At 48.3% G+C, this 13,782-nt stretch overlaps 1 protein-coding gene across 2 annotated transcripts in view; it reads right to left on the reverse strand.

Moving 5' to 3' along the window:
* Nucleotides 1-1,210: 1,210 nt before the first annotated feature.
* Nucleotides 1,211-13,782, reverse strand: part of KLHL22 (kelch like family member 22) — a 40,651-nt gene continuing 28,079 nt past the window's right edge. For both annotated transcript variants that reach the window (XM_023241683.2, XM_023241684.2), the window contains exons 5-7: nt 12,478-12,670; nt 5,336-5,569; nt 1,211-2,170 (exon numbers count right to left, since the gene is read on the reverse strand). In XM_023241683.2, coding sequence (XP_023097451.1) covers nt 1,805-2,170; nt 5,336-5,569; nt 12,478-12,670 — 793 coding nt within the window. In that variant the 3' untranslated portion in view covers nt 1,211-1,804. The remainder of the gene's footprint in view (nt 2,171-5,335; nt 5,570-12,477; nt 12,671-13,782) is intronic.

A 13,782-nucleotide genomic window follows, 5' to 3' on the forward strand; every position in this document is an offset into this window, starting at 1 on the left:
AGGGGGATGGAACCAGCAAGCCCGGGGCACAGCAGAGGGGGGTAGGCATTTCTGGTTTCTCCTTCCCAGAAACTCTGGGGTCTGTAGGAACTGCCTCCCTGGCCTGCACGGTAGTGGCAGAGACAGGAAATGCCGGGTTCCTGCTGTGAGCCCCTCAAGGAGCAGGGGAGAGGACACTGAAGGATGTGGCCATCCTGTCCCATTAGAAGTGACCCATTAGGGCCAACACTAGGATTGCCACCCTAAGTGTAAGGGCATGAGATCATGTTGTGGTCAGGGATTGGGGGCATATTTGCACAGGGGTACCCGAGCCCCAAGAGACAGCTATGAAGATCATACATATGGTGTTGAGCAGCACAGCAATTCCCACTGGCCTCACCCCACACCCCAAAGTCTTTAGGGTACCTGGATCCTACCCTCTTCCTTCCATCAAGTAGCACACACTGCCTCTCTGCTCTCTTCCATCTACGACAGGGTGCCAGCTGCCTCAGGCTCTGGGCAAGGCACTGGGGTACAGAAAGAAGCCCCAGTTGTCCCCATGCTCTGCCCGGGAGACTTGGGAAGTCACAGATCACCAGCAGGGTGTTGCTGGCAGGGAGGCCTGCCGTTGGGAGTTTGCAAGTACAGAAACTACAGCAGGAGGGAAGGATGTTCAGGTAGAAGCTCAGCTGTGGAGAAGCCAGGTTGGTGCTAAAAGCTCAGCCCATTCGCTGGTGGCCCAGAGAGGTTCCCATCCACTGTAGCAGCATGACCCTTGAGACGGTGTGCTAAGAACTCAGCTAGCTAGTGAACCTACAGGAAATGCAGCTCTCCCCTTCCTATCCCGGCCACACTCAGATCCAGCAAGCTGGGGGAAGCCTATCGTGACTGGGCTTCCCTCCCCAGGCATGGAGCAGTTTTCTCAATGTCAGGCTGGGCTTTACTTGGGGCCAAGAGATTGCTAATCGAGGTGGACCCAGGTTCAGAGAAGAGCACCTCACCAGAGAAGGTGCTCCAGCAGGCCAAGCGACCACTTGTCAGCAGACCAGGGTAGGTTTCCAGGTTTCCCAGTAACAGCCTCACTAGCTGGGGGTGTACTGTGCTTCTCCCTCAGAGGGGGGCTCCTGGCTTCCCACTGCCACTCAGCAGCTCTGACCCGGGAAGCCCGGTGGGGCAGGCTTGCACGGGCTACGAAAGGAGTGTGGCCATGGCCATAGAAAAACAATTCACACCTTTTGTAAGAGGATTTATTTCATTTGTCAACAACATAGGGTCAGAAAAGCCCAGCTGTAGGGGATCTTTTTTATTACTAGAACCAGTCTCGGGCAATTCTATGTATCTCTGTTCTCTCTCCAGGGAGCTTGCAATAGCTCAAACCCCCAGATGCCAGGCAGGCAACGGGCTCACTCCACCCCCTCCCTGCCCACGGAAGGGGGCGCAATATGCCCGGGCCCCCTCATCCGTGAGGCCAGTTCCCAGGTCCCTTTGGAGAAGGGTGCCTTCTCAGCCCAGCAGGGACTAGAACCAGGGACTGGGGAGGCCAAGACAGCTGGTGACGCCACACCCTGTCCGAGCTGAGGAGGAGTGGGCCCAGTCAACTCCTCCAGAGAACCAGAGCCCTCTGTAAGCATTCCCCAACGTAGGGTAATTACAGCCACAGATCTGCAGAGCTCCCCAAATAACTGCTATGGGCCAGCAGGCAGGCTAGTGTGAAGGATAGGTGGCAGGAGCCAGCAAGCAGGCGGTGCCAGCAGGAAGGACCACTTGAGGACCTGCTTCCCTCAGAGCTCCTGCCACCTTCCCTCTGACACCAGGTGCCGGAGCCCTAGTCCTCACTCGAGTTGTCAAACTCCTCCCAGTCAGACACACTCATCACCTCGGAAGCAAAGTCCGGGTCGGCCTGGCTGCGGTCAGGGGTCCCACGAGGCGGCTCGAGGAGCAGGGAGCGGGGCAGGGTGAGCACACAGGCTGCCAGGCCCGAGATGGAGTTGTCCAGCTGCGGCCCCTCCTCCCAGCAGTCTTTCTCCACGTCGTAGATGTGCACATAGCCTGTGCGGCTGCCACGGTTGTGCGAGCGGCCACCCAGCACGTAGATCCTGGTGTCCAGCACAGCGATGCCAGGCTCACCGTGTCCAGCTGGGAGCGGGCAGACGGACGACCACTGCCCAGACGTGCAGCTGTAGCAGGCCACCTGCAAAGCCAAGGTCAGAGTAAAGCTGGACACCTGCTGGGACAGAGCTGCCAGCCCGTCCTGGGCCAGCTGGGCAGGGCGGCACTCTCAGCCAGGCCCTGGATTCAGACCAAGGCTGAGGGATGCAGCCAGGCTATGTGTAAACCCAGCTCCCCTGGAGGAAGAGTTTGGGGCCAGCGTCAAAATGTCCTGTCCATGGACCAGGCTCTGCCCTGCCTCCGGGCCCCTCAGCCAGCCTGTGGCCCCAGGTGTGTGGGCATCTCCCAGTTGGCACACTTCTTCTCCAAGGTTCTCCTCCAAGGAGAGGGTGTACTGTGCTTCTTCTCCAAGGTCTTGGGTTCTCTCCCCTCCGGAAGACTGAAACTGACTGAGGACAAGGACCCCAAGTAACTGCCCCACAAAGTACCCAACACAGAGGCAAGTGCAGATAAAATGTGGAAATAGTTAACTTGCTGACTAGAGATGACCATCAACGTTCTCATGTCTCCAAAATTACCCCAAACAGTAAACAAATACATGGGAAAATGTTCAACCTATTAATAATCCAAAAAATGTAAAATAGGAGTTAAATTTGTCCCTGACAACAGGCAGCCACTGGGGGAAGAAAAAATCACAAGATCCAGTGCTGGCAAATGTGTAATGAAGCCATACTACTGCGCATTTGACACTCCACGACAGCTATTTGGCAATGTGTACTAAGAGCCACAAAAATCTTACTTTTTGACTTAATAATCACACCTGGTTCTCCAGCTGTGGTCGGCAGAAAAGTGACCCTCCAAAGATGTCCATGCCCTAAATCTCTAAAATCTGTGAGTGTTACTTTACATGGCAAAAGGGATTTTGCCAACATGCTTAAGGGTTTGGATCTAGACATGGGGAGGTTATCCTGGATATTGTGGGTGGACCCACCTAATTGCACAAGTCCTTGAAAGGAGAGGGGAGAAAGTCTAACAGGAGAGAAGTCAAAGGACAACCTGCCATTGCTGGCTGAGGATGAAGCGGTCCCATGCCAGGGAATGCAGAGGCCACCAGAAGCCAAGAAGGACCTTTAGCCGACAGCCAGAAAAGAAACAGGGACCTCAGTTCTACAAACGCGGGTAACTGAATTCTGATAACCTGAGTGAGCAAGGAGCAGATTCTTCCCAAGGGCCTCTATAAAGGACAGACACCCTGATGACACCTGGATTTTAGCCCAGTGAGACCGCATCAGACTTAGGACCTACAAACTGTAAGAATACACTTGCTTATGTCGTTTTAAGTGATTAAGTTGGTGGTGATTTGTCATGGCAGCAATAGGAAACTAATCCACTATAGCCCAGGGGTTCTTACCACTCAAGACCTATTAAAACAGATTTGCTGAGGGGCACCTGAGTGGCTCAGTCAGTTAAGCATCTGACTTCGGCTCAGGTCATGATCTCACAGCTTGTGAGTTCGAGCCCTGCGTCGGGCTCTGTGCTAACGGCTCAGAGCCTGGAGCCTGCTTTGGATTCTGTGTCTCCCTCTCTCTCTTCCCCTCCCTGGCTTGCACTCTGTCTCTTTCCAAAAAATAAATAAATAAATAAACATTAAAAATAAATAAATAAGTAAATAAAAACAGATTTGCTGAGCCCTGCCCCCAGAGTTTCCAATTCAGTGGGTCGGGCATGGGCCCGGCGTGGGTCCTGATAACCTACATTGCTAACAAGTTCCCAGGTGATTGGATGCTGGTAGTCTGGGACCACGCTTTGAGAAGAATGGCTCTCACCTAAGGAAATAATCCAAAATACCTGAAAAGTTCTACAAAGCAAATATTACTTATGTTACTTGAAATAGTTAAAACTTGAACCAATCCAAATGATGCATCAACGTGACAGAATTCTGCAGAGCCACTGAGGTAGAAGAGGTGGCTATGGAGATCAAGAATTAAACTGGAAAACAGCCATAACAAACTTTAGCCAGAAGCAGAATGGAATGCTCTTTACCTACAATTAGGTGGAAACTATGCATGGGTAGGACTAAAAAATAGTGGCACTGAGCTGGATTATGGGTGCTTTTCCTCACCCTTATCCATTATTCAAACATTTTGCAAGGTGGTTATATTAATTTTATAATTAATGTTTTTAATAATAAAAACAAATGAAAGTATCCTGTACGATACTATAATGGTGGATACATGTCATTCTTCCAAACCCATAGAATGTACACCACCAAGAGTGAGCCCTAATGTAAACTTTGGACTTGGGGTAACGTCACCGTAGGTTCACTGACTGTAACAAAGGTCTCACTCTGGTGGGGGATGTTGACAGTGAGGAGACCATGTGTGTGGGGGTGGGGGTATATGGGAAATCTCTGTACCTTCTGCTCAATTTTGCCAAGAATCTAAAACTGCTATAAAAAATAAAGTCTAGGGGCGCCAGGGCGGCTCAGTCGTTAAGTGTCTGACTGGCTCAGGTCATGATCTCACAGTTCGTGGGTTCAAGCCCTGCGTCGGGCTCTGTGCTCACAGCTTAGAGCCTGGAGCCCGCTTTGAGTTCTGTGTCTCCCTCTCTCTCTCTCTCTCTCTCTCTCTGCCCCTCCCCTGCTCAAACTCTCTCTCTCAAAAATAAGTAAACATAAAAGAAAAAGTCTATTGGGCACCTGGGTGGTTTTAAGTGTCCGACTCTTGATCTCAGCTCAGGTATGATCTCACAGTTCATGAATTCGAGCCCTGAGTCTGGCTCTGCACTAATAGCACAGAGCCTGCTTGGGATTCTGTCTCTCCCTCTCACCACCCCTTCCCCACCTCCACTCTCTCTCTCAAAATACATAAACTTTAGTAAATAAAGTCTATTTTAAAAAAAGCCATACACATTACAATTACTTTTTCATCCATAACAATTAAAAGCGATAGGGGTGCCTGGGTGGCTTAGTCGGTTGGGCGGCCGACTTCGGCTCAGGTCATGATCTTGCGGTCCGTGAGTTCGAGCCCCGCGTCAGGCTCTGTGCTGACAGCTCAGAGCCTGGTGCCTGTTTCGGGTTCTGTGTCTCCCTCTCTCTGACCCTCCCCCATTCATGCTCTGTCTCTCTCTATCTCAAAAATAAATAAACGTTAAAAAAAAAATTAAAATAAATAAATAAATAAATAAATAAATAAATAAATAAAAGGGATGGGAATAATGTGTAGGTGGGCAGCCCAGCTCTGCTCACCTGATGCACGTCCCTCCTGTAGCCAGCATCATTGTTGCTGCCCCCAATCACGTACAGCTTGTCCAAGAGGGTGGCCATGCCGTGCCAGGCCCGCCGCACAGGTCCGTCCGCCAGGCTGTGCCAGGTGTTGCTGTCTGGGTCATAGCAGTGTGTCTCCTTTAGGTAGTCCTCCCCTCTGCGGCCGCAGGTAATGTACATCTTCCCCTCCAGCGAGGCGCCCGCGTGGGCATACACCTGCTCAGGGCCACCAAGAGAACCGGGACAGCGGGAAGGGGGCAAGAGGGTCATGAGGGAGGGCAACCAGGAGCCCTTGCCAAGGCCACTCATACCCCCAAAGCTGCCCCATGCCTCATGGCATCCCAACTTCCACCTCACGTTCTGCAAGCATATTCCCTGATACAGTCCAAGTCATCCACCCCAACCTTACTCCAACAGGAGACAGTCTGTGGACCCAGAGGTAACTGTGAGTTTCTACAAGGTGGAGAATGGAATCTCTCTTTCCCTTGCCCCTAAAGGAGATGTCTGCATGGGGGGCCCAAAGCAATCAAAGCACAGCTTTCAGAGCCAGACACAGGAGAATAGATAGCACTTCTGGGACTGCCTGACCCACGCTCAGTGCCCTCCACCTCCCCCCACAACCCCACACCCCCTCTCCCAATGGCCAGCCACTCCTCCAGGACTGCTGACCCCACTTTCAAAATCTGTTCACAAATAATATATAATGACATGATGAGGAAAAAAGTGAGATGCAAAATCAACACCAAGAATAATGCCATTTTAGTGACCCTTATGTGTGGAGGAGGAAAATACACCACCCTGCTTTTGATTTTGGTCTTCAGCCTTATGCATGCACCCTGGCAGAGGATCTCCTCCCTGCCCCGCCAGCTGGACTCCTCACACTGGTCCCTACCACATCCTCCTCTCTCCTACCCACTCACTCCACCCACCCTGAGCAAGGCCCTTCATGCTGGGCCCATGGGCCCCAAGGCAGAGCACTGTGTGTTTTAGGGGTAGAGGAGCCCCATGGGGTGTGGAAGCTCCAGAGTTGTATTACAGAGCCAGTAACTAACATTCAGGTTGTGTGGGGACACAGTAAAGGGCTGGAGAGGTGGACAGGGTGGAGAACAGGGGAGAGAGCACTGGGCAGGACATATACCAAGGGTCTGAGTCTTCTCCCATCAATGGTAGGGGCTGGGAGGTTTTGGTGCTTTTTTAAATTAAACTTTTCATTTTGAAGTGTAGATTCACATGTAGTTGTAAGAAATAATACAGACCATATGTACCCTTTACCCAGACTCCCCAGTAGTAAGAGCTAGTATAACTGTAGCACAATAAACACAACCAGGACACTTATGTTGACATAGTCAAGACACAGGACATTGCCACTTCCACTAGGATTTGCCAATTTGTAATCCTGTTACCGATTTGTAATCACACCTATGTCCCTCGCCCCGATTTCTGGTTGTTACCAATAAACCGATATAAATATTTGTGTACAAAATTTTCATTTCTCTGGGAAAAATACCCAAGATATTGGAAGTCAACTTTTTAAAGACACTGTGAAGTTCTTTCCCAGTGTAGCTGTGCCATTTTACATTCCCACCAGCAACGTATGAGAAACCTAGCTTCTCAGCATCCTTGCCAGCACTGGGTGTTGCCATTTTTTAGTCCTTTTTTTTAGTTTCTCTGATAGGTGGTTTTCTCACTATGAATTTAATTTGAGCTTCCCTAATGGCTAATGATGTTGCAAATCTTCTCATGTGCTTGTTTGCCATCTGTACATCCCCTCTGTACTTTTGCTGAAGTCCATTTTATCAATTTTTCTTTTTATGGCTCATCCTTTGGGAAAGGTCAAGTCCAAGTCCTTGTTGCCTAGCCCTAGATCCCAAAGATTTTCTTCTCCTTCTCTACTTTCCCCCAATAAATATAGTTCTATGTTTTACATATAAGCCCATAAGGCATTTGAGTTAATTTTTATATAAAGTATGAGACTTGGGTTGATGTTCACTTTCTTTGCCTATGGATGTCCAACTGTTCCAGCATAATTTGTTGAAAGATTATCTTTCCTCCATTCAATTGCTTCTGCATCTTTGTCAAAATTCAGATGGGCATTTTGTGTGGGCCTATTGTGGGTTCTCCATTCTGTTCCACTGATCTATGTGTCTATCCCTCTGCCAATATCATGGTTGTGACTACCATAACTATGTAGTTAAGTCTTGAAATCAGGCAGATTGATTCTTCCCACTTTATTCTTTTACACAATGGAGGTATTCTAGGTCCCATATATTGATATGGGAAGAACTGACATCTTTATTATTTGAGTCCTCCAATCCATGTACATGGTATGTCTCCCCACTCATTTACATCTTCTTTTATAACTTTCATTAGTATTTTATAATTTTCAGCATATCAATCCTGTAAGTGTTAAATATATACCTATGTATTTCATTTTTTGGAGCAATTGTAAATAGTATTATCTTCATAATTTCAGTGTCCACATGTCTGTTGCTAGTACACAAAAATTCAATTGATTAAAAAAATTTTTTTAATCTTTATTTATTTTTGAGAGACAGAGAGAGACAGAGGGAGCGAGCGAGCATGAGCAGGGGAGGGGCAGAGAGAGGGGGAGACACAGAATCTGAAGCAGGCTCCAGGCTCTGAGCTGTGAACACAGAGCCTGACACAGCGCTTGAACTCACGGACTGCGAGATCATGACCTGAGCCAAAGATGGATGCCTAACTGACTAAGCCACCCAGGCACTGTGCAATTGATTTTTTTATGCTTATATCTTATATACTTTTATCTTATATCTTGCAATTTTACTGATCTCACTTATTAGTGCTAGGATTTTTTTTTTTTTGTATATTCCTTTAGATTTTTGACAATTTATTGATTTGTAGGGTCAGTTTTCTTTCTTTCTTTTCAAGCTGCATGCGTTTATTTTCTTTTCTTGCCATGTTTCCCTGGCTAGACCCTCCAGAACTATGATGAATAAGAGTGGTGAGAACAGACATCCTTGCCCTGCTCCCCAACTTAAGAAAAAAGCATTCAATTCAGTCTGTCACCATTAAACACACTACTAGCAGTAGGATTTTTGTAGATGTTCTTCAGCAAGTTGAAGAAAAGCATCTCTATTCTAAGTTCCTGAGTTTAATCACGAATGGATGCAACATATTGTCAAATCCTTTTTCTGCTTTGACTGACATGTGATTTTTTTAGCATGGTCAAGTATGCGCTGATTAAATTTCAAATACAGAACTAGCCTCCCATCTCTGTAATCAATTCCATTTTGTCATGTATTTATTGAAGGGGGTTAATTCTATTAGCTAACATTCAGTGAAGGATATTATATGTATATGAGAGATATACATATGAGAGATTTGAGAGATTTGTCTTTTTTTGGTACCATCTTTGTCTGGTTTTGCTATCAATATTAACCCCGTAACATAAATTGGGAAGTATTCCCTCCTTTTCCATTTTCTAGAAAAAAAAATTCATGCAGATTTGGTATTAGCTTTTCTTTCAATGTTTAGAATTCCTCAATACTACTAGGCCTGGACATTTCTTTCTGCGAAGTTTAATTTTCTTACCAGGTATAGGGCTATTCAAGTTATCTATTTACTTTTGAGTCAGTTGTGTTAGGTTGTATTTTGGGGGAATTAGTCCATTTCATCTGTAATCAAGTTTACATGTGTAGAGTTGTTCATAGTATCATCCCCCTTATCATCCTTTTGAAGTTTGCAGGGGTTGTAATTATATCACGTTTTATTCTTGATATTTTAAATTGTGTCTTCTCTTTCTTCTTTCTCAAACTTACTAGAGGTTTGTCAATTTTGTTGATCTTGTTAATAAGATGCCAGTTGTTTGTTTTGTTGATTTTCTCTACGATTTTACTGCTTTTAACTTCTAATTTCTGCTCTTTGATATTTCTTTTCTTCTGCTTGGTTTGGCTTTATTTTGCTCCCCCCCCCCCCAAATTCTTAAGATAGGAGTTTGTATAAATGATTTGAGATTTACTTCTTCTCTAACATATGCTTTCAGGGCCACAAATTCCCCTCTCAGCACAGCTTTAGCTGGATGCCACAAATTTTGACATGCTGCCTTTCCATTTTCATTCACTTCAAGGTATTTTTATTATTTCCCTCTGACCCATGGATTATTTAGAAGTGTGTTGTTCAGTTTCCAATGATTTGGAGATTTCTGTTGGTGATTGCTAGTTTGAGTCTATTTGAGTAGGAGAACACACTGTAGGATTTCAATTTTTATACATTCATTGAAGTTTGCTTCCCATCGGTGTTACCAGCTGTCAGCGTCTTTACTTACAAGTCTGAGATATATGAGGCAAAAAGAAAACCCAGGGAACACATTAGTGTGTGGTGTTGTCCTCAGTTCTTGAGATCCCTAGCTGAACTGCCTTCTTTCAACCATTCCGAGTCTTAAGTTTATGTATAATGCCAAGAGTTTTGAGTTGTACTTAGCACAGAGGAATTAAGAAGAATGTATCTACTCTATCTTCCTAGAAGTGTGAATTCTCTTGGAGGGGTTTTTTAAGTGAGTAGAGATCCCTGCAGAGATCCCCTTTTTCTCCTCTGGAACACAGGAAGGCAACACTCTGCCTGCTGCTGGGGCAGAGAGTTCATGGTCTGTTGGGGGGATGTCAGCAACCAGTTCTTAATGATGCCATGTTGGTGGGACTCAGCATTATGAGGGTCCCTAAGAAACAGGTGAGAGGACATGACAAATGGATGGGGCTGTGTGACAGCTTTTTCCTCTCGGCCATTTGCTATGTCTGAATGTGGGTTCTGAGTTGGCAACGTGGACTGCATAGATGCCTTCTCTGGGACCTGTGGGCCCCCTTTGCTCACAGGAGAAAATCCCCTGTTCTCTGGCAGGCTTCTCGTCTACCTCCTTGGCTGCCCCTCCACAACCTTCTCTTCATCCCTGCTCCTCTGAGCTCATCACAGCTGTTCATGTGCACACCATCATGTCCTGACAAACCCTCCACATTTCTATTTCCCCTGAGCTCACTTTTAATGCCAAACTGACATTTCCAATTGCAATATTTATCATGTCCTAGATGAAACCTTTCCTTTTCTTTTTCATTCCCAAACTCATTTGTCTTCTTGGTCAGCGGCCTGGTCATCAGCACAGGTGCTCAAACCTGGCACCTGGGCATCTTCCATGATCTATCCCCTTTCATTCTCTAACATCTGATCCATCAGCAAGTCTGGTCAGTTTACTTCCAAACTACACCTCGAACCTGCCCATCTCCCTCCTTCCCCATAGCCTCCACCCTAGCACAAGCCACAGTGGCCCCTACCTGGACCACCTGATGGCTCAGGAGCTGCTCCCCTCTACCCTCATCTCTTCACAATCCCTCCTCATGCCAACCCTCTTTATTCAGAACGGGGAAGTCCCCCTCCTGGCCTGGGAGCTTCTTTTCCCTCTCCCAACAGCTGCTTCCTTTAGACCCTGGTCTAATCAACATCTTGCTTGGGCCTTCCCCAAACAGTCTTTTCGGGTTAGTCCTGCCAAAGACCCCTCTCTGAGCAATGCTGAGCTCAACTCTCTCAATTTCCTTCAACACACTTAGCACAATAGACAGTTACTTTAATGATTTGTTTAGAGGTTAAAAGCAGTCTCTCTTAACATGGGCTGTGAGCGCCATGACCTGTGTGTGTGCGCGCGTGCGAAATCCTTTCTCATTTTTTATCACCACTGGATCCCCAGAACACGGTATATGGTAGGTGCTTAATAAAAAGTAGCTGAAATGAACAAACAGTACGAAGGAAGGAAGGAAGGAAGGAAGGAAGGAAGGAAGGAAGGAAGGAAGGAACACTGACATTCTGGGGAGAAGCAGGTTGAAGATCGAGGCTGCCCCTCTGTGGCCACATCGGAGAACTACAGCTTCACCAGGCAGCCCCAGACAAAGAACCCCTGGAGCCCCCCATTCCCACTCACTCCTTTCCAGAACAGAATTCAGGTGTCCATCAGGTCTCAATGACCCCCTGATCTTTCCCATACAAAATCTTTTCCTTTTTCCAGAATGAGGGTAGTGAGTACCCCACCAAAGGGGGCTTCCTTCCCCAAAGCTGAAGAGCAAGGAGCAGGCTAGCTTCCTACCTGGGAGAACTACAGTGGGAGACCCCAGTCTCAGAGGCCTCATGGGCCCTGGAAAAGAGCTGGGCCCATCAGGAAGACCCTCAGCCCCCTGAGGTCAAAATCTACACCCCTGAGGGAATTGGGAGACAGGTGAGAGATAAAGAGGGGAGGTTTGGAAAGAGGTTCAGAAAGGCAGGAGCTCTTATGGCAGAGCCTGGGAAATAGCCCCATGTGTGTCCCCACACCATCCTCTGCCACTAGAGGGCTCAGAGATGCCCAAAGGTAGCCTGGGCCATAGAAGGTGCTCCCCGAATTATAATGCCAATACGGGAAGGGTGCTTACCCTGCTCTGAGGTAGGACCTAAAACATGGGACCTGGATCACTGAGGCCTCTTCCTTGCCCTAGGATCTTGTGCCTGGTTTTACAGCCAGGGTCCTAATATCCCAAGTCCATAAGATAAGACAGGCACATCCCTAAAGCACCACCTTTGCACAATGACCATATTTTAAACATCTTCAAATCGGATCCAAAGTACTATGCAGGATGCACATGATTTTAAAAAACAAATGAATAAATATGAAATACGACTTCTAAACTGGTTTTCTGGCTTTTCAAAGGCCCCACCCTCCAGGAAACCTGTGTAAGTCTGAGGCTCCTGAGACCTCCTCTATGGTAGTGTCCCTTCTGTTTAACATTTTTGGACACGTCCCAGCTCAGCTCCACTGTCCTGAAGGACAGACAAGGGGAAGGCTTCTGTCTGCATTCAAACTGCAGGGTTAAAGCAGCTTCCGGGGCCAAGGTGGCGAGACCCTTGATGGGCGAGATAGGGGTGAAATTCTGGGGAATGGAGTCTGATGCGTGCTTCGGGAGGATCTCCCCAGGGGGTGGCTGAACCTCAGGGGTCCCCCGTCCAATCACAGTGCAGAGTCTTTGGAGGTACCAACTGGGCCTAGTTCCCTGGCCTGGCCACACATTCACTCTGCACACCGTCTAAGGAAAGCAGACAGGAGAAGGCCCCACTTGGAGGGGCTTCCTTACCTCCCTCTTGAGCGGAGCCACGTAAGCCCAGGAGTTGGTGGTGGGATCATAACGCTCCACAGCATTCAGATCGTTATGGTAGTCGCGACCCGCCACCGCATAGATGTACCTGCCCACAACACACACACACAGGTCGGCGTGTTCCTGCTGCAGGGACTGGATCTGGAACCAGCGGTTGTGCCTTGGGTCATACCTTTTGAGGGAACATGAAGGCAGTGCATCATTGATAGGCCAGAAAGCCTGCCCAGCAGGCCCACACCTCCTGCTCCATCACTGTACCCCAGCTGCCCTCACACACCAGCACAGGCCTACCCACAGCCACACCAGCAGGCTGCTACATGCCTGAACACAGATATGTCCCCAGCATGGAGCCTGGAAAGCATGACCAGGAACTCGGGTTTCTGCCCATGATGCCATCATATTCTAGGGGTGACCTCATGGGGGGTTTCTAGCCCACCTATCTGTCCACCCCAGGCTGCCCCATCTCACCTATCCAGATCCATGGTCCCCACAGTCCCATCCCCATTGAAGAATGCCCATCCCTGGACAGGCACAACAGCCTCCCGGCCTATGGCCAATGCCAACACTCCCTCCAGAGTCGTCTGCCAGCATCCTGTCACAGACCACACCTCCATCACTTCAGGTACCTCTCCTAAGCTGTCCTGTTGCCAGCTGGTGGAATGAGAGCCATCTCCCACATCTCCTTCTTTCTCCATCAACCTTTTTTTTAAAGGTTTATTTATCATGAGAGAGCAAGAGAAAGCACAAATGGGGGAGGAGTAGAAAGAGAGGGAGAGAGAGAGTGAGATTGGGCGGGGGGGGGGGGGGGGAATCTCAAGCAGGCTCCACACTGTCAGTGCAGAGTCCAACGTGGGACTCATAAACCGCGAGATCATGACCTGGGCCAAGTCTGATGCTTAACCAACTAAGCCACGCAGGCACCCCGGGGATATGATTTTTTAAAAGGCTGATGGAGAGGGGTGCCTGGATGGCTCAGTCGGTTAAGTGTCTGACTTCAGCTCAAATCATGGAGATCAAGCTCCGCACTGGGCTCTCTGCTGTCACCACAGAGCCTGCTTTGGATCCTCTGTACCCCTCTCTGCCCATCCCCCACTCTCTCTCTCAAAAATAAACATTTTTTTAAAAAGTCGTATCCCCAAGCAACTTCATTCTGAGCTGCTTTGTGTGGCTGCCCCCCTCCCATAGCCCCCCTGAGGTCGTGCTGCCCCTCATTTGCCTTTGAGGGGCCTCACATGCCCAACCCACAGGATCTCAATCACCCCAGGAGACAAGCTATCATCCCTC

The sequence above is a fragment of the Felis catus genome, chromosome D3, assembly GCF_018350175.1.
Source record: "Felis catus isolate Fca126 chromosome D3, F.catus_Fca126_mat1.0, whole genome shotgun sequence".
In the NCBI taxonomy this organism is placed as follows: domain Eukaryota; kingdom Metazoa; phylum Chordata; class Mammalia; order Carnivora; family Felidae; genus Felis; species Felis catus.